We start from the raw sequence: 21,759 nt of genomic DNA on the forward strand, positions 1-21,759 counted from the left end.
TAAAAAACTAATCTAGAAGTCTAATAGCAAACTGGTTAAACACATTATGATATATCCATGTATACTACATGTATCCAAAGACAAATAAAATAGCAAAATGTTTATAACATTGTTGAGTCAAAATTATTTCAAAAAATAGAACTTACAAGTACAATCACAATGTTTTTCAAAATTATAATATGTACACGCGTGTAATTTATGAATATTTATGCATGTATGAACTGTATATCCCTAAATACAAGCACACACACAAACATAAGTACACAGAAAATGATGAGAAAAATATACACAAAAACATTAACCCTGATTTTTTTTCCCTTTCGATAGAAACATTATGGATGATAATTTTCTTCCTCATGTTTTTAATTTCCTAATTTCCACCTTTCCCATGATGTATTTAGTATAGGAAAAACTCAGTTCTCATCCTGTAAATAAAAGAACTTATAGCTCTATCTTAGATTTTAAGAATGAATTTCATGGTAGATACTTAAGCTCTTCTTATTCAAATGCACTTAATATCACAAACACTAAAGACTAGAGGTTTGGTTTTACTTGTTTTTTTTTATGTTTTTCCCTCCTGTGTTCCGAAAATCAAAATCTTAGTCCAAATAAATGAAGGGAAGAAAGATTTATTTCCCCTAAATTTAGAAATAAAAGTACAAATATAGTTTAATCTGAATTGGTTGCTTTTATTCAAATTTTTCTGACTCACAACCAGTACAATTCACGTGGCTTAGTGTAAACAGACAGTGTTTATACTACAATTAGGTACGAAGAGCTATGTGCAATAAAATGCAGTTCCTCTAGAGAGAAACTTTAGAATGGACAGAAAGCCAGAAATTAAGCCAAAAAGATAAACACACTTTGGGGTTTAGTTATACTTTGGAACATTGTTTATAGAATGAGAAAAATCTAACAATGTTGCCTGCGGACACAAGGCACATTCACTGATGAGACACATGGCTGCACGCTGAAAACATCTGGTCTGTAAAATAACTCAACATTTTTCAAGACTAATTAGTACAAAACCCAGTGATTTCTGGCAATAAAGAATGTCACCTTATTTCTCCATTGTCTTTTCCCTAACATACTCATTTTCTAACTAGAACAGATCAATAAGATCATTCAAATTTCTGGTGTACTTCAATATACATGACAAGTTAAAGAATGACAGCCAATTAAACACCTCTACAGCAGACACCAAAAGAAAAACGTTCTATTTCCAGGGGCCATGGAAATCTAAAACAAGATTCTGACATTACCTTTGACAACGTCTAAACATTATTAAAACTGAATCAAAAACCAAATTCCTAAGTTTCATTTGCATGTGTGCTAGCTCTTCCCCGCCTCCCCCTCGTGCAAGCTCCCCAATAGAGATAGGGTTGAGCTTAAAGAAAGTAAATGAAATAAAAGCAAAGAATAAAAAGGAAGATGGCAGGAAAATAATCCTCAAAATTGGATAACTTAGGGTCAGAATAACTTAGACATGGTTGAATGCTATCCCGAGGAAAGGAATGTAGATTCTAGGCAAATTAAATTTTGGTACTTTTTTGCCATGGTATGGAACTCTTTCACAATGATGGTTTTTAAAATTCTAATAAGTGATCTTTTTTTAAAGTGAATCACAACCACCTATGAGAAATTTTTTTTAATTCAGAGTATGATAAGAATATGAAATAAAAGCTTTCACTACAGGAAATATTTGTGCCTTTCCTAACCAAAGAACATCATTAACAAATATTTAATCCCTTCTGTGTGCTAGAGAAACATGGTCAGACATCTTTCCTTAGGGAGCAAAAAGTCCAGTAATATAATCAGTATTTACAGCTTTAAAAAAACTACTAGGCTTTCAGCCATGAAAGAATAACAAGGAACAGATAGGAACTCCCACTGTTAAGAAGTAGAATACTGGCTAAAATACGTAAAACAACCACTTTCAGACAGTAAGCATCAAAGAACACAGAACTATAGTCTCTGAAAAAAGGGAAACAAACAAGGTGAGTTCAGTGATTATCTGGGTTATCTACCTGAACGTGATTTCTAGATCATGGACATAGAGAAAATCCCAACTGAGCCCAGCAAGTTAGCAGAGTCCTACACAGGAGTTCAGGAAAGCTGATGAACCTTAAGGTTGTGCAGCAGAATTCAAAAAAAAAAAAAAAAAAAAAAAAAAAAAAAACAGAGAGCAGTGCAGAAAAGAAACCGCAGAAACCTACACAACAGTTCCCTTGAGTCTTTGCTGAGTACTAGGCCAGGCGTAGAAAAAATGAAACTCCACAGGGACAGGCAAAAAGAAGGGAGGGAAAGAAGGGAAGAGAGGGAGGGAAGGAAGGGAAGGTGAAAGAGACAAGACAGACACCACCAAGAAGTAAGATAAACACTTCAAGGAGCTCAGACAAGGCAGAGAAACATTCAAACTCTGAACAGCCAAAGTGAAGAGCCCCTGGGGATTCCTGAGTTATTAAAAGTAGATGAATACTATTCTGAGCAACCCCTGGAATGAAGGCGGGCCCAGTAAAGCTTAAAAATGGGGTTTAGCAGGATCAAATGGATCTACAAACAACTAAACTATTTGCCAAAACAAAGACCAACACTCTCTATGGGGAAAAAAAAGAATCCAGACACTCAGCAACACAATATAATGTCTATTGTCCAATCAAAACTTATTAGACTTGATAACCAAAAAACTGACCTATGACTAGGAAAACCAAAATCAGTCTTCAGAGAGATCCAAAAGGCCGGAAGTGACAGAACTAGCAGAGTACATGCAAACAGATGCTAGAGCTCTACACGTGTACTTAAAGAAAGAAGCAAAAATAACAAGAGAAATTAAACATAAAAAAACCAAATGGAACTTCTAAAGATGAAAAATATATTAATCTGAAATGAAAATTTCACTGGACGAGATTAAAAGATTAGACAATGAAAAAAGAGAGAACACAGCAATAAAATCTATCCCCTATAAAGCACAAAGAGAACACAAGAATAAAATCTATCCCCTATAAAGGGAAAAAGAAAAGATCCTCAAGCCACCTGTGGGATTATATGCTGTCCAATATAGATGTAACTGAAACCTCACCATGAGGATGGGAAAAGGACGAAAAAAAAGTTGGGAAAAGTAATATCTGAACATTTTTCAGATTTTACAAAAATTATAAACCAACCAAACCAAGCAGCTAAACAAATCACAAGCAGGATAAACAAACAGATGCATGCATGCACACGTATTTACACCGAAGAGCATCAAAATCAAATTGCTGAGAACAAATTATACAGACAAAAGTTTTTAAAACAGCTGGAGAAAAGATATTAAGTAGCGTGACAAAAAGGTTAAGACTGTTCATGTACTTCTCCCTCAGAAACAACATAAGCCAGAAGACAAAGAAATGACATCTTAAGAACTAATGAATGAATGAATCTATAAACCTAAAATTATATATCCATCAAAAATGTGTTTCAAAAATAAAAGTGAACAATGAGATACCATTTCACAACCACCAAGGTGGCCGTAATCAAAAGACAGACAATAATAAGTATTGGCTAGGATGTGCAGGAAAGGGAATTCTCATCCACTGCTGGTGGGAAGGTAAAATGGCACAGCTGCTTTAGAAAACAGTCTGGCAGTTTTCAAATGGTTTAACACAGTTACCAAACGATCCAGCAATTTCCTTCCTAGGTATATAACCAAGGGAAGTAACATATGTCCACACAAAAACTTGTAAACAAAAAAATCTTAGCAGCATAATTCATAAAAGCCAAAAACTGTAAACAGCCCAAATGTTTATCAACTGATGAATGGATAAATAAAATGTGGTATATCCATACAACAGAATATTTAGCAATAAAAAGAAATGAAGTACTGATATATGGTACAGCATAGATTAACCTTAAAAACATTATTTTAAATGAAGCTAATCACGAAGAACCACATATTGTAAGATTCCATTTATATGAAATGTCCAGAGTAGGCAAATCTATGGAAATATAAAGTAAATCAGTGGTTCCCAGTAGCCGGCAACAAGGGCAAGGAAAAAGAGAAAATTGGGAAGTGATGGCCAAGAGGCTTCTTTTGGGGAGAATAAAAACATTCTAAAATTGATTGTGGTGATGGTCACACAACTCTGAATACACTAAAAGCCACTGAATTGTACATTTTAAATGGACAAAGTGAATAGTATGTGAACTATATCTCAATGAACCATTAGAAATATTTTTTTTAAAAAGGATATTAAAAAATAGACAATGTAAAATTTAAACAAAAATAAAGCAGCAGTGGCTGGCTGTATTAATACCGAACAACATATATTTCAGAAAAAAGAATATTACCAGGGACAAAGAAGAACCTTCCATAATAAATGGGTGATTTCATCAAGAAGATAAAACAATGCTAAATGTGCAAGAACGAAAAGAAAAGAAAGACGTGTGCAAACCCACAATCACAATAGGCAATTTCAACACTCCTCTGTCAGCAAATGACAAATGCAAAATCATCAGGAGGTAGAAACCTGAACAACACTCTCAACCAAGTGTACCTAAGTGACAGTTAAAGAATGCTCTCCTCAGTAACAAAATTTACACCGTGAAGTGTACATGTCATTTTCACCAAAACAGACCACCAGCTGAGCCATAAAACAAGTCTTAACAAACACAAAAGGCTGAAATCATTCATTTTACAGTTATGAACAAAATGAACTAAAATTATAAATCAATTTTGAAAAATCTGGAAAATCCCCTAATATTTGAAAATTAATCAATTCATTTCCAAATAATCAGTGAAATAAATTTTTAAAATCACAACAGAAATTAGAAAACATTTTAATAAAATTTAAAAAAAAAAAAACCCAGAACATCATAAAACACATTAAGATACAGTTAAAGCACTGGTTAGAGAGAAATGTACAGATTTAAATGTCAATATTAGAAAACAGAACCAAACTCAGTGCCCTAAGTTTCCACCTAACAAAGCTAAACAAGAGCAAATTAAACCCCAAGTAAACAGAAGAAAGAAAATACTAAAGATAATAAATCAGTAAAATAGAAAAATAAGGGGAAAACTCAATAAAATCTAAAAATGTTTTTCAGAAAAATGAATAAAATGGATAAACCTCTAGCCAAAATAATCAGAGAGATAGAGACAGAAACAAAGGGAGACAAAGAAGACAGAAATTATCAACATAAACAATGAAAGAGAAAGTATCACTATATTCTACACACATGTTAAAATAATAAGGGAATACTGTGAACAATTTTTGTTAATAAATTCAACAACTTGGATGACATGGACAAATTACTTCAAAGACACAAATAAGTAAAATTTATTCAAGAAACACAAAATGCAAACAGCCTTGTATTTATTTCTTAAATTAAATTTGTAGTTAACAACTTTCTCACCAAAAACAAATAAATCCGCTGGTCCAAGTGACTTCACTGGTGGATTCTACCAAATATTTAAGAAAGATAATGCCAACAATACACAAATTTTTCCAGAAAACCAAGCCAGCATTAATCTGATACCAAAATCAGCCAAAGACATTACAAAAAAGAAAACTACAGATATGCTTTCCTCATGAACACAGATGTAAAAATCCTCAATAAAATTTTAGTGAATCAAATACCACCTCATATTTAAAAGGGTAATATACCATGACCAGGTGGGATTTATTCCATGAATGCAAGTTCGGTTTAACATTCAATAACCAATCAATATAATTCATCATATTAATAAACTAAAAAAATTTAAAGCCATATGATTGTCTCAACTGACACAGAAAAGGCACTTGACAAAAATAGTATTCTTTCTTGATAGAAATTTGCAACAACTAGAAATAGAAGTGAATTTCTTCAACCTTATAAATGACATGTACAAAAAATTACACCTCACTTTTTACTCAATGGTGAAATTCTTTCCTCCTAAGATCAAGAACTGAGCAAGAACATCCACACTCACTACTTCTATTCAATATTGTACTGAAGGATCTAACCAGTTTAATAAGACAGGAAAAACAAACCAAAAAGATAGCATCCCAATTGGAAAGAAATGTAACTATCTTTATTTGCAGACAAGATAATCATCTACATAGAAAAATCCAATGGAATATACAAAAAAGCTACTAGAATTTACTGAGTAACTTAGTAAGGTTGCAGAATACAAGATAAATATTAAAATATTAATAGCATACTAGTAAAAAATGACTGAAAATTGAAATTTAAAAATTAATACCATTTAAAGTAAGCATCAAAAATATGAAATATTTAGAGGTAAACATGACAAAAGATATATACAACCTGTTCACTGAAACCACAAATATTGTGAACAAAATTAAAGAAGACCTAAATAAATGAGAGCATCCATACTTGTGGGCTCGGAGGGGAAGACAGACCAGCATGGGGCACAAAGGACCTAATGAGGTAAGAATGTTTGTACAGGAAGGCAGCCTGGCATGGAGTATCAGATCCAAACAGGGATGAGGAGGGCATTCAGGTAGGACAGCTTATTAGAGCCCAAGTGGAATAAAGAGAATACAATACATGAGGGCAACTCCAGTGTATGGTGCTGATACAGCCCAAAGAAGTCCAGGAAATATAACCCTACCATACGCCAGAAGAAGGCTGAGCTAGAATGCTGGTGAACAGCACTTTCCGACAACCACTGGAATTAAGAGGAGAAATGTGGATTATTCACGTAATAGACTTCTATGGAGTAATTAAAATAAGTGAACTAGATCTCTAAACATAAATTTAAAAAGTTCTCCACTAGTACAGACGCCCCATGAGAACAGATATTTTTGTCTATTTTGTTTAGAGCTATATTCCCAGCACTAAAAGCTATGCCTAGCAGTATACTGGTACTCAATTCATTTTTGCTGAATGAATGAACAAAGACTGGGAACTATTCATGTAAATGTTTTTAAAAACACAAACTACAATATATGATTTACGGATATTAAAAACATGAGCTAGAAGTACATTCACCAAGTTTACGACACTGGTTTCCTTAGGGAGTAGGGAAAGGAATAGAACTGAGGAAAGGGCTATGAGTTTTATTTGTAATTTTTTTAAATGTACATCTTTACTTCCCTCTGTCCATATATATGTTTATATATATGCCATATAATACATATTTACATATCTATTATGAATCAAAACTGGAAAATTATTACTATCTGTTAATTTAGAGAAGGTAATACAGAAATTTCTTTCATTCTCTGTAATTTCCTGTAATTTTAGAACTTCAAAAAAAGGTTATCAGGGAAATAATATTACTTTCATATCTCACTGAATAGAATTTCTCCTGTTGTTCAACCTATGTTCTCTTACATGAACATGTCCTCCTGGGGAGAAGGCAGTCTGGGAAATAATCCTAAGAAATTCAAAAAATTTTGATGCTTCATGGTTTAGCTTTAAAATTCTTGAAAACTTAGAATCTTTATGCATAGTACTTTTATTCTTATTTTAGTACTATATACATTTTAATTCCATACTTTCTACCTCAAAACTAAGTAAAACTAACATTCCAGGAAGATGTGTTGTTTACCCCATAGCTTCACATACCCCCATCACATTGCAGGACATGCAAGGGCAGAGAAGGTGGGGACATTTACTCTGGTTTGGGAAGAAGAACCAAAGAGCCACTATAAAGTTTCCTCTAGAATAAAACCAGATGAAAATAACACAGGTGAGGAATCCTCTGACTTAAACCTTGACCTTGCCCCTGGTTATGGTTAATTTTATGTGTCAATCTGGTCAGGCCATGGTACCCAGAGAACTGGTGAAATATTATTCTGTATATTTCTGTGAAGGTATTTTTCACATGAGGTTATCAGCACTTAAATCAGTAGACTTTGAGTAAAGAATATTCTCCCTAACATAGATGGGCTCCATTCAATCAGTTGGAGGCCTTGATAGAAAAAATGCCAGCCTCCCCAGAGGAAGAGGGAATTCTGCCAACAGACTGCCTTCAGACTCAGGCAACAGTATCTTCCCTGACACTAGCCTTCAAGCCTATGCTACAGATTTTGGACTTACCAGCCTCCATAATTATGTGAACCAATTCCCTAAAATAAATCGTTATCTCTCTGTGTCTCTCTGTGTCTCTCTCTCTCTCTCTCTCTCTCTCTCTCTCTCTCTCTCTCTCTCTCTCTCTCTCTCTCACACACACACAAACACACACACACACACACACACACATATACCCTATTGGTTCTGTTTCAATGGAGAGAACTCAGACTGATTCACCCCTGCACCAAAATCAGTAACTATTTTTTCTATTACAATACTAAACCAAAGCACATTTTTCAAATTAACTATCACTATAACAATTATATGCTTTTCCTCCAAAAGGCTGGGTCTTCTGAGAATCAAACTATGTGTAGTGCTTTTTATTAAACACAGTACATAACAAAATACATCAGCATACCACTAGTAAATGTAAGTAAGTCTGGGGATGAGTCAATAGAAATACAAAAGCTAGAGAAGATGTTACACGTATTTAATTATTTTTTGAAAGGTTATAGTAAACACGGACTTTAAAAAAATTTTTTTGTCTTTGTTTTTTTTTTTTTAATTGGGGGGTTGGGTAATTAGGTTTATTTATTTTAATGGAGGTATTGGGAATTGAACCGAGGACTTCATGCACGCTAAGCACACACTCTACCACTGAGCTGTACCCTTCCCCTAAATATGGACTTCTAAAAATTCTAAATAATAGAAATTTTAGACAATAAAACGTATTCAATAAAAAAAAAAATCTTACCTTTTAGTTTTCATCTGGTCCCTCAGTTTGCTATACATCTCCAGGACTTGAAAGAGAAGTGGGGAAAGAGCACACAAAGCATTATTTAGAGAAAGTGAAAGACTAATTAAAGCTAAAGGAATTGCATCAAGAATCCTACTCTATTTCCAGTTCCTCACCTGGAAGACACAGCATTAATTTATCAACAGTGGCAGAAATATTTCTCTGTTGTAGTCGACACTGCTTCAGCTCTTCCATTGCTATTACCAGCTTGGCAAGAGGGAAAAAAAAAAAAAAACTGAATTAAGCCAATAGCTGTAAATAAAAAGCTTTCAGTCACATTTTTCCACCCTATGTTCAATTCATCAGAAAATCCCAGACAGTTTCATAGTAAGACCTGCCAAGTGGACTAAGGAACTGCCTTTCTCAACCAGTAAAACATCCCTGCATGGTTTCTCTCTTTCTCCCTAAGATGCATACATACTACACTAGGAAAGGCTAGCTCAAATAAAATCTTAAAATTCAGAGGCTATCCAGAAGAAAAGAAAAAACTTGCACATTTGCTCCAAATCCTATTCAGATTCTTCATGATTTATGATTTCATCAGCCTTCTGAGAAGATCCTATGTTTCTCTCACCAGTGCTAGACTCCTAGAGGAAAACAGACCTTCCTCTACAGCTTCAAATGAGTCTTAAAAATAATCTTCAACTAAATCTCTATTTCAACAAATAAACCACATACTTAGAAGTTGTGGCTTTTCCAAAAGTTCAAGTTTAGTGAAGAATAATTCACTTTTCTTCCTAAAGTTGTTTTAAAGACTTCCATCTGAAGTCATACCACAATATAACTAGAAGAAACTGCACTCTTGGCAAAAATTTAAAATATGTGAGACAAACTTTTAAAAAACAATAACCTACATAGCCTCTTACAGTATTCACCCCATACTCATACTTAAAAATGATACCTACTTAGACACTACACAAAAAAGAACAAAAGAGACTGGTCTTGATTAAGTTACTGATAAAAGATTCAAAAGCTATTGTTAAAACTTATTAAAATTTAACATTAAATAAGTATTATGCAATAAGGAAGGTACATGATACAGAGAACAGTAATAGACTATAGGTCAGAAAACTTGAATTTTAGTCCCAGCCTTGCCAGTTACTATATAAACTTCAGCAAGTCATGCGTTGTAGTTTCCTAATCAATAAAATAATAATATTATCTTTCATTACTTTGTCATAAGTCTGTCATGAGGATTAAGTGAGAAAATGGACATACAATAATCTTATAAACTATGATGATTTAAATGGTGAGTATATCAATTAACAGAATCAGTGATTCATTCTTTTAAACAAATATTTACAGAGCACTCATGTTGCATCAGTCACTATTTAGGCAGGTAGAGGGGATATGGCAATGCGTTAAGAAAAAAAAAATTCCGACCTAATGGAGCTTAATCTCCACTGGAAGGAGAAAGACAAATATATAAGGAAATATATATGTATATATATAAGGAATACTATATAAGGAAAACTATATAATATCAGAGCATGACAGCTGAAATGGAGAAAAATAAAGCAAGAAAGGTAAAAAGAAGAATACAGGGGTTAAAGTCAGACTGTAATTCTAAATAAGTTGGTTAGAAAAGGCCTCACTAAGGAGGTAACATATGAGCAAAGGTCAGGAGTAGGTGAACACTGGGGAAAGAACATTCCAGGCAGAGGAAACAGCATTGGCCATATTATGACTCCTAAGTGATATAAAAACACAGCTAAGAAAGGCTACACACTCTGTCATAAGCTTTCTAGTGGCTACATTCATTTACTTTAGATAACCATCAGCAGAAGCAACAATGATATCCAAGTTCCTCCAACATGCTGCTTCTGGTCTCACAAGCCACTAAATTAAGAACACAGTTATCAAAGGAGAGCGACAGGAAACAGAAAAGGTTTTTTCGAAAGGTAAACTGGCCTTACTTCCTTTCCCTCATGTTGTAGTTTCCTATTAGTATCCGTCACTTGATTCTGTGGAGAGAAGACAATTTAAACTCATAAAAAACACTTAGACAATAGTTGGATAAGATCAAAATTTTACATGAAAAGACTAAGAATAGGTATTTGGATAGTCTCCATTTTCCACCACATTTTTGGATTAGTGGCATTCTCTTGGGACGAATTATATCAACTTTTCTACTAAATGTTTGGATGACCTTTCGAACAATGAAAAAAAATTTACTAAAAGATATGTTCAGTTTGAAATATTTTGAAGTAAGTTAATACAAAAACTAAAGATCATATTTCAATTTTGGAAAGGAAAGAGAAAAAAAGGAATTAAAAAAAAAAAAAAAACAGAAAAAATAACCCACAAAGAACCTTACCATGTCTACTATGTGTAGAAAGAACAAGTTTTATCATAGACAATCCTGACTTCACCAATGTATACCTGGAAAACTTGAGCATAAATTGAACTTTTTAACTCAGGTCAAATTTTCCTATTTATTATCCTGATTTTTAGAAAACATTTTATCTTAATTCTTTTTGGATCATTAATTCTTAGTAGTTCCTAACACTTTCATATTCCCATTTTTCTAATTAATCTCTCAGATGGTCAAAATCAGGAAAACAAGCCTTAAAATTATCTCGAGTTCACAATTTAAAGGAACTGGCACCACTTATTTTGGTAGGCACTTTTGATATAAAAACAATTAAGTACATAGAATAGTAACTTCCTCACCTTCTTAACCATTATCAAAACATGAGCAATATCAAGTTTTAAACCTTTCTTCAGTAGAGGCTTTCCACCCTTCCACCAATAACTGCCACTTCTCATGCTTTTAAGACATTCCATTAACCCAGCATTTCCTATTATGTCCCTTAGAACACCAAGAAATATTAGTCAATAGGTACTCTGCACATGCACACAGAGATATGCACATGAGCGTGCACACACACACAAGTATGGTATGGGAAAGACCACCAAAAAGGCCACTTTATTCAGGACTTCGTGAACCACTTAATATTCTACTGCGAACACCCAAGAATGAGCTATTATTATACAGTGTTTTCTACCTTATTTTATGTAACATCCTTTTATTGAGGATTATCTCAAGAAACTCGTTTTTCAGGAACACACCTTTGAAAGCTCTGCCCTAAACTATTCCTGGACTATCATTCTCTGAGCCATTATAGCAAAAATGCAGCCATAAGCATAATGTAAATGAATGGGCATTGCTGTGTTCTAAAAAAACTTCATTTACAAAAATAGAAGGCAAGGTGGATTCGGCCTGCAAGGCACAGCTTGCTGATCTTTAGTCTAGAATAAGTGAGATGGTAAGGCTGTAAGACCACACTATAAGAATTACACTCAGATGTCATGCTTTAGGAAGGCCAGTTACAAAATGAAGCATGATTAGATGAGAACACATTTGGAGAGGAAGTCAAAGCTACAACACATAAAAAATAAAGAAATTTTTAGCCCAAAGAGGAGAAATATATTCATTTGGAGACACTACACCTGGACACTATATGATATTCACCATACCTGAATTACAACTGTCCTTCAAGTATCTGAAGAGTTTATTATTCAAACCAATAAATGAATGTTACAAAAAAAATAGGATTAGTATCAGTTCAATGTAAGAAAAAGCTTTTAAGCAATGTTAACAAAAATGGTTGGGTTGCTTTGAGTGGTCATTATTCAACAAAAATTAGATTTTTTTAATCTAAACAAGAGATCTCATAAAATTCAACCTTCCATAAATACCAAATTCAGCATCACTGTCTCTACCAGAATACCTTGTTTACCTTCTAAAGGTAACCTTATAAAAATACTGAAATCCTTTTATCTCAAGCTCATCATAAGAAATATATTTCACATTACAACCCAGTACACAAATATAAGGAATGCACACATACGCACACACATACACAAACTGAAACAAAATTTTCAGGAAACAATGTCTACCCTCACTACACGTAACATTGTTTCCTATTCCATTCTATTTCTATTTTTATTAAAAATACTGATCATGGCCCACTCAAATGACTTCATGCAACCACAGTCCTAAAATATCCATAGGAGCCTAACCAAAGCTTCTGACAGGAAAGAGAATTCCTATTTCAATACCATTTTAATGTAACAGTGAGAGGAAACTATACTGCCTGTCTAGGATGTGATTTCTCATGATTCAGAGAACATACATATGGAGATACACACACACACACACACACACACACACACACACACACGTACTGTGAACCACAAGAAATAGTGGGCACCCTAGAGAGTGTAGTTTCTTTTCATTGCCATGTTCACATAACACTGACAGTAGGTAATACTTAACCTTTTCCATTTTCTAAACTCTTTCCTAGAGTTCAAGAATTTCTAAGTTTCTTAGGCTCTTAACACAGGTTGAATGGATCCCCCTAGAGCAGAATCTCCCAGGTGCTGCTGCTAGACGTTAATCCCCTCAGCTCTCAAAGTGAGTGGAGCCTGAAGCAGACAAAACCCTGAACTGGTAGCCTGAGTTCCTGCTTTCCCTCAGGGCATCCTCAGTAATGTGGAGGAATTTGCAACTTGAAGAAATCTGAAGAAGGAAGAGGAAGAGAAAATGAGTACCGACCAGTAAGTGGTGTCAGCACCTGGCGGGCACTACGGGCAATATTCAGTCTACCTGCCAAGGAGGGACTCCAGCACATGACTACTTCAGGAACCAGACACAGAGCACCCTGTTTCCCATCCCGGGCAAGAGATCCAAGGAGCAGAGAGAGAAGTTTGGAATTCAGGTATCCAAGAACAGCCCAAGGTGAGGGTGGACGGGAGGAGCTGGGATGGCTGAGTGAAGACAAACAGCACACACAGCTCCTGGCAGGAGTCTCGTATCATTGTTTTCACACATTTCAGATACTTTTGTCCATTCGGGGCTTTTCAGTCCCCCAAAATTCAGCATAACTTTTTATTTTAAAGAGGATCAAACTGTTCATACTTTTTAACCTGCTTTATTCATTAAGTAAACATTTCTAATACTCTCTTATGTCAGACATCCTTCTACAATATATTGTAGTTTATTATACTTTTAAATGGATATACCATGATTTATTTTACTAATCCTGTACTAAATGAGTTTTAGGAACATTCTAAAATTTACCTATTAAAAAAATCATATGAACATCTTTGTAGATGCACCTATAGCTTCAGAATAAATTTTAAAACTATGTGGGGTTTTAAGTATTGATAAATAAAATTGGCCTTGATAAAGGCTGTAACAGTCTGAACCCCAACCAGCCATTTCCAAGTAAATAGGTATCATCTCCAGCCTTAATTAACATTTTTTAATCTCTGTCATTTTATTAGGTGGCACCTAATTGTTCAAATTCGCATTCCTTTCATTATTTTTAAATTGTAGAGTTCCCTTGTATTCCTTCTTATGTAAACTGTACAACACATATTTCTCAGTTTTCTATTAGGGTGTTCACATTTTTCCCATTAATTTGTAAAGACTTTTTCTATGTTAGGGTATCAGTCATTTGTCATATGTATTTGTAAGTATTTTTATTTATTATTTACCTTTTAATTTTTAACTTGTTTGTAGAAAAGTTCTTTCATTTTAATGTTGTCCTATTTAACAGTATTTTCCTTCTGGCTTAGGAATTGTGTTTAGAAATGTATTTCTTACTCCCACAATCAAATAAATATTCACCTATGTTTTCTACTAGTTCCTTTACTGTTTTATTTTTTACATTTAACTCTTTAGTTCATCTGAAATTAAATCTAGGATGTTGACTGAGAAAGGAATCTAATTTAACTTCAATTAAAATAGTTCAGCACTGGAGTTCGGGTCTTCTGAGCACAAGCCATTCGTACTCCTAGCTTGACCCTTGCAATAAACCTTTCTCTGCACCCAAAACAAACAAACACAAAAGTTAAGCATTAAAGAATATTAATAATAAATCAGAAGAACTGTTACTTTTGGAAGGGAGGGTGAATAAAGCCGTTGAGAAGGTGCAAAAGAGAGATTTACTTTTGCTGGCAATATTATATTTCTTAAGATGGTCAGACAGTTGTTGTACAGGTCCATAAAGTCTTATTTGAAACCTTGGGGCCCACTTTGTTTTGAACTTCAGAATTTTGGAGATTTTATAAAGATAAAATGGTACATACTGTTTATTCTATAACACCTCCCAATGGGTACTAGGACAGCATCCCATAATCAAATACATTAATATTTCTGTAGCAAAGTCAGTTATCCAAGATAAGTGAGTTTGTTATGCCAGGGGCCAGACCAATATGGCTAGAGTCTTTCCTGAACTTGAATCTGTCGTATCAAGAAAGAACCTTCGTGCTTTTGTAGACGATATTTCTTAACTATCGCTAATTTATTTTCTTTGGCTCAGATTGCCATGCCGCAATGACTTCTAATACCGTGCCCTACAGTTCTGTCATCCAACAGTGATGGCTTTTATCCAGCAAGGAAGTAGAGAGATGACATGAAGAGTCAACTTAGTTTCTGTTTGAAAGAAACTAGTACTGATTGGTGTTACTGGTTCTTAACCACATGCAGTAATCACAAATGAATTTTAACCTAAAAGAGCATTCTTTTTAGCTGAAAGCCATAATCCCAATGATCTATATATTTCAGTACAAATTCCTTTCTTACTATTCACAAATCTTTAATGCAAATATGTAACCTGCAATGTATTCTTCTTTTAATGTTAACCAAAACCCCAGCACCGGACAGAGAAATAAGTCTTAGAGTTTCCTTACTTTGAGTTTCTGGGCCTCTCCTCTCACTTTGAGCAGTTCTGTTATAGAGTCCACAAAGCCCTGGTAGTGAAAGTTGCACATTTTCTCAATTTCTCGGTCATGATTGCGGATGCGAGTTTCAAGCTTCTCCATGAATCGTCCATGTTCCTCACCATCATAGACAGACCTTTTAAAAAAGTCATGAAGATTACAGCAGATTTATATCTAAGAAACAGAAACAGAATTACAAACCCAAAAGCAAATTTATATCTATGTACATATTTAACTTACATAAACCACAGAGTAATCCAATTGTATTTATGTTGCCCCAATACTAGATGAGTATTTTTTTAGGAAAAGCTCAAATTTTGCTTCCTTATTCACTGAAAAATATTTAAGTGTTTAACAGTATTCATCACAGAATTGTCATCAGAAAATGAAAGGACTGAATTACAACTCCACTGTATCTTTCTTTCTCAATTAAACTAATCTAGAAAAACTTAATTTTGAATAAACCCAACTATCTAATTACTTCATGACTATACCCAAGAAGCTGATACTCCTGGAGAAAAATCACAAAGCCATGCTGCTAGACTCAGTTTAGCTATATAATGACAAATTTAAATCAGGCAGTCAAACACTGCTAGATAATACTAACAAAACTGTTGCCCCCAACACCACCATCAAAAAATCACTTTGTATTCTCCAAAATAATTCTGCAAAAATCTTACTTTCTTGTCTCCTCAAAACTCAACCCTCTCACTCTCAGCTGCTGACTGACTACACACTTCACAGAAAAATACAGAAATATTTCTTCTCCCACTGAAATCAGCCAACCTACTGACATCTGAAACTGCTGCTCTGTCTGTCCACCCTCCTGTAACAATGGAAAAAGTAGTTCAAGTTCTTACCTATAGCCAGTCATTCTTGTGGTCCCTAAGAACTTTACTCCTGCAATTATTCCCTTTTATCCCTACCCTGCATTATATATTTCTCCCACTCTACTAAATCATTCTCTTGGGTATACAGACATGACTTTAAGAAGCCCCTCCTTACCTACACATTTCCCTCCAGCCACCATCTTATTTCTCTGCTCTTCTTCCCAGCAAAACTTCTTTTCACTTCCTCACCTCCCAATAGTTAGCATTCATTTTACTGTACCTAATGGCAGCATTTGCTATGGTTTAAATATACCTTCCTTCTTGAAACACTCTTTTCTCTAGACCTCAATGATATCACACTAATGTGGTTTTTATCCTTTCATTGGCATGCCTTCTCAGTTTCCTTCCGGAGCTCCTCCTCCTCTATTCTTTTTCTAAATATTCCTAAAACATCTCCTCTTCCCTGCCTGTGCTCCCTCAACAAGCACTGCCAGCTAATCCCATGGCTTTATCATACCATCTATACAGTAGTGACCTCCTAATCGTCAATTCAGAGTACTTCTCTGAGCACTAGGCAAATATCCAACTACTATTTAACAACTCCAATTGGTTTTTTTTAAAGCTATCTCAAATTTAACACAGAAAAAAAAGTTATCACCAAACTATCTCCATTCCCAAACCTGTTCCTCCCTAAAGCTCCCTACCACCCACCTACCCCATCACAGCTAACAGCACTGTCCAGTTGCCCAAGTCAAAAATCCAAATCCAGGAATCACTCCTAACATACCTAACGTACACTCTATCCAATCCATTTTTAAGTCCTGACAACTCAATCTCCAAAGCATATCTTAATACTGACCACATCCCACCATTTCCACTAAAATCCTAGTCCCACATCATTGCCACATCGGACCAATGCAATAGCCTCCTAAAAGTCTCCATTCTGCACTCCCCATCTCCCCAACTCCCTGTCCCAATGCAGACACTCTACACACAGCAGTAAAAATAATCGTTATAAAGCAATAGTTCAGATGTTATCCCCCTGCTTAAATCTCTCCAATTCCTTCTCTTCAGAAAAGGAACAAAAGTCTTCAATTCTTACCATAGTCTATAAAATCCCACATACTCTAGCCTCTGATAATCTCCCTAACCTTGTTTCTCTTTAAGTCCCACCCCTAGCCTTGCCTTCCTCCATCCTCTTTGCTCCTTCTACACTGCATTTTTTTTAAGCCTCGCCCTACCTCAAGAATTTTGTTTTTCCTGTTCTTATGCTAGTAACGTTGATCCCCTATATCTTCAAACAGCTTTCTCTTTCTCTTCATCCATGGTTTGTTATCTACCTTCTCCCCAGCCCGTCCCAATTAGATTGTAAAATCTACGGCAAGCGGTTTGTCTGCCATATTCACCACTATATCTCTAAAACAGTGCTAGACAGGCAGCAGGCAGTGAGTAAACATTTGTTGACTAAATGAATGACTAACATTACCTCTAAGAACTCCTTGATCTCTGACACTTATTCAACAAATATACATTTGCTTATTACCAATATTTTCTAGTTCAATAATCATTTGTGGGTACTAGATCACTACCCTGACCCTGGGGCTAAGAGAGCAGACACTCAGCAGATCAGTTCCACTGCCTAAAACTCAGCAGTAACCACAGAAAACACACATACAAGTCTGGTTTCAAGTAAAAATTCTGAACACTTACTTCAGAAAAACCAGAGCGATCTAGATTCATTCTCCTTCCTTTGAAATAAAGGGAAGAGATCATCAAATAAATTATAAACAATCCCTGCTTTGACAATGAAGACACACACACTATAGAATAACCACTTGCCTGAAGGAGCTATTGGAATACACACGACAGAACCTACCATTGACATTTCAACTAACCTCAAATAAGCTTTTCCCCTTCCAAAGGAAAGGAAAATAAAGGTTTCCATGTCGAGGCACTAATATTCCTTGCCATTTGAAAAAAAAAGGAATAACCACTGAAAATTCATCAATGTAAATGGCATAAAAAGATATTATTCAATATCGAGACAACCTCTTGGTTTCAAATTCAGTTATATCTTGACTCAGTAATACTTTTAAGTTAAATATACTTCCTTCTAGTATGTAAAACTTCATTTTATTCCCTCCAAAGATCTACATTAATATGACAAAAGACAACCTCAAGGAGAAGAAAATTCCAAAGTTAAGAAATTCATAACTTATGCTAATAATGCCTCCTTGCTCCCTGAACTTTCTATTAAAAAGCATAAATCAAAGAAAGGAAAGATGGACTTTAGCTGCCTGACTGTGTGACCTTGGTTTTTAGCAATGTAATTAACTAGCTACAAGTCTTTTGCCAACTCAGTGAATTTCTCTGACCCACAGCTTTCTCACTAGAAAACAGGAAGCAATCAATTAGAAATTCTCTTTAGTATCAGCCTAACTCTAAATTTCTCAAGTCACTTCCACTTTCAAGTTCAGTTAGTAATAATGTAAAGATCATCCATTTTCAGAAGAGTGTAAAGAACAGTCAAAACAAGTAATGAATTTTCTACATCCTTATCATTAGGCCCCACCTGTTTCTCCTAATAATTCTAATTATCTCTTTAATTATTATAATATTTATATGGAATAACATGAGAGGTTTATAGCGGATCCCCTGATCTTGGAGATTTAAAAAATTAGAATAAAATGTAAAACCCACATATTTAAAGCAGGAGTTTTGGACTATACTTAATAAACACGTGTTCCTCAAGTATGCACCTGGACATCCACAATTTCCAGATTTTATGTAGATTTTATGTGTATAGGCAAAAGCATATATATGTATGTAATTTTAAGGGAAACTGATCCATAGTTTTCACCTGATTATCAAAGGGGTTAAAAACCACGGATTTAAATTAAGGTTTCGTTCCAAATTGCTTACCATAGGAAAAGGCAATTATAATTATAGGTCAGCACCTATAGTTCAACTTTTATCAGCATTTCAAGTGTATCTCAGACTTAAGGCTAAACAACATAACTATCAGATATAAAATGCTAAAAACAAAAGTAAACAAGTCTTAAATTCTGGGAAGATCATAGATCTACTAAAGTTAACCTAATATTGGTAGTCAACGTTGTACTTGAATAAAGAGTATCTCCCTCTCCCACAACAAATTGCTTAAAGTGGAGAAAGACTGCCATCTAGTGATGGTCCATTTGTAACATTCCTTGAAACTTAAATGTGATGTGGCCAAGAGGAACTACTCAAAAATTTAAAAACTATAGTGTACAATACTTGCTAGCCAACATCTTATAACTTACTATTAAGTGATATTTTATATAAAGTACTCTAATATTTAAATGTCCATTTCTAGCAGAAAGCACGATCTTGAGAACAAAGTCATGTACTTTTGACACGTGTGCCACAGATGTGCCACAGTTAAGACTATCTACAAAATAAACTACACCACTGGTTAAAATATTTGCGATCAATCCAAAGAATATTCCAGTACCTAGTGAAAGGTAAACAAGACATGCTTGGAAATTAGCAGCATTTTATAGCCTAAATTTTGACTCTACTACCTAAATGCTGCCTTTTGGAGTCTAATTTCCAAAAAATCCCAAATAAACCACAGGTTTTTGTAAAAAATACAATGTTTTATCCTAGTGTCCATATCTGACACATACTTCTAAACATCCCACTTAGATTAAGAAAGAGATTTTAACTTATGAAACACTTCAGGAATTCTATTCAACAAAAATATTTATCATTCCCTGGTACTGAATCAGCACAGGATTGTATCACTTGCTAGAGCCTCCATCAGCCCCAATCTGTTTGTCAAGAGAGAAAAATAAACAATGTTATGAGCATACGGTATCTCATTTAAATCCTAGGCATCTTATAAATTAGACAACATTCCCATTTTATAATTGAGGAATCTAAAACCCAAAAACATGAAGTAACTTGCCAAAATTCATGCAGCTAGAAAGTGTCCTCTATACTACATCAGTCTGTCTCCTCTTAGAGCAAAGGAAAGCAAGAAAGTTACATGGACCCCCCCTAAAACATTAGAGCTGAAAGAGGTCTTGGAAATGGAATACAAAGCTTTTATTGTACAATGGAGGGAACTGAAGCCAAGAAGAGTTAAATGCCTTAATCAAAATTACACTGCTTGTTACTGATACACCTGGGCCTGACTCCCAAAGAAAACACAGTTAGGAAAAGTTAATGCAATATGAAGCCTGACACAAAGCTAAGTGGCTGGTTTTTTAAAAGAGAGAGACAGAGAGAGAAGAACACATACACACACCACACACACACACACACACACACACACACACACACACACACACACTCTTCTACTTCAAGATGAGTCAGTCAGCTGCCTGTTAGATGTGCCTACACAACAGCTATTCCATTCTCCCCCCTGATCGAAGTCTCAATTTGTTCTGGTATTTCACCTTTCAATCCTACTGCAAGTGGTAAATACTAACTAATCGGTGAACCAATCATGGTAATTCCATTCCCCTTGTCAGTGACCAGTTAACAGGTGACACAGCTCACTGATGGAAGGGAAGGGAAGTCTGGAGGTGAGGATCCAAGATTAAGCCTCTTTCCTGATGGATGCAAGAAAAGAAACTGCTTTTCCTACTTTGGACATTGTCATGTCTAAATACTTGGGGATGCAGCAACCATCCTGAGATGAGAGGAATTATTGCCAATAATTTGAACGCTGCAAAGGGGAAAGATGGAAAACATCTAAGGGTTCTTGATACTGAACCAGTCCTCAAACAGTCCTATCTCCAGACTTCATGTTATGTGCATTAATGAATTACCTATTTTAAGGGAAATTCCCTATTTCCACTTTCTCTCAATATTCTGCTACTTGAAAAGGAAGTATCCTATGTGTATAACATTGTTTATTCTTCAAAGGTAGAAGGCAAATCAGAGAAGCAGCCAGCAGCAAGTCAAAGAGCACACAATACTAAGGAATCCTGTTCCCAGGAAATAGATTGTGCTTCCCTTTCTTCTTCCAGTTAAGAGTTAACTCCCATTCACTCTTCAAATCTCAGCTGGCATCTTTCTTTTTCTAGGAAACCTTCCCTAGACACACAGACTCCGTTAATGTGCTTCTCCTTTGTTGTTAATGCCATCACAGAATTTATTTAGCTATATTCTGATTACCCACTCACTTGTCAATTTCCCTATATTAAAACGTTAATCTCTTTGTGGGTTGAGAGTGTGTCTTACCCACTTATCTCCGCTCCTAGCGTGGAAACTGGCATGGAGGAGCTCCTCTAAGTATGCTTAAGATGGAGAAAGAGAAGGAAGGGTAGGAAACTAAGATGTGGGGTTTTGGTTGTCTCAAAGACGTATGCAAAGAAGTATCATATCAAACAAAGTTTGTCTGTTGAGATGTTT

The 21,759-nt window shown here is 34.9% G+C and overlaps 1 protein-coding gene across 4 annotated transcripts in view; it reads right to left on the reverse strand.

The window, feature by feature from the left end:
* The window catches only part of EXOC6B (exocyst complex component 6B), a 532,267-nt gene that overhangs the window by 444,639 nt on the left and 65,869 nt on the right, over nt 1–21,759 (reverse strand). For all 4 annotated transcript variants that reach the window (XM_032497821.1, XM_006176112.3, XM_014551873.2 and 1 more), the window contains exons 2-5: nt 15,497–15,662; nt 10,711–10,758; nt 8,911–9,001; nt 8,753–8,798 (exon numbers count right to left, since the gene is read on the reverse strand). In XM_032497821.1, coding sequence (XP_032353712.1) covers nt 8,753–8,798; nt 8,911–9,001; nt 10,711–10,758; nt 15,497–15,662 — 351 coding nt within the window. The remainder of the gene's footprint in view (nt 1–8,752; nt 8,799–8,910; nt 9,002–10,710; nt 10,759–15,496; nt 15,663–21,759) is intronic.

Source organism: Camelus ferus, chromosome 15 (genome assembly GCF_009834535.1).
Source record: "Camelus ferus isolate YT-003-E chromosome 15, BCGSAC_Cfer_1.0, whole genome shotgun sequence".
Lineage (NCBI taxonomy): Eukaryota > Metazoa > Chordata > Mammalia > Artiodactyla > Camelidae > Camelus > Camelus ferus.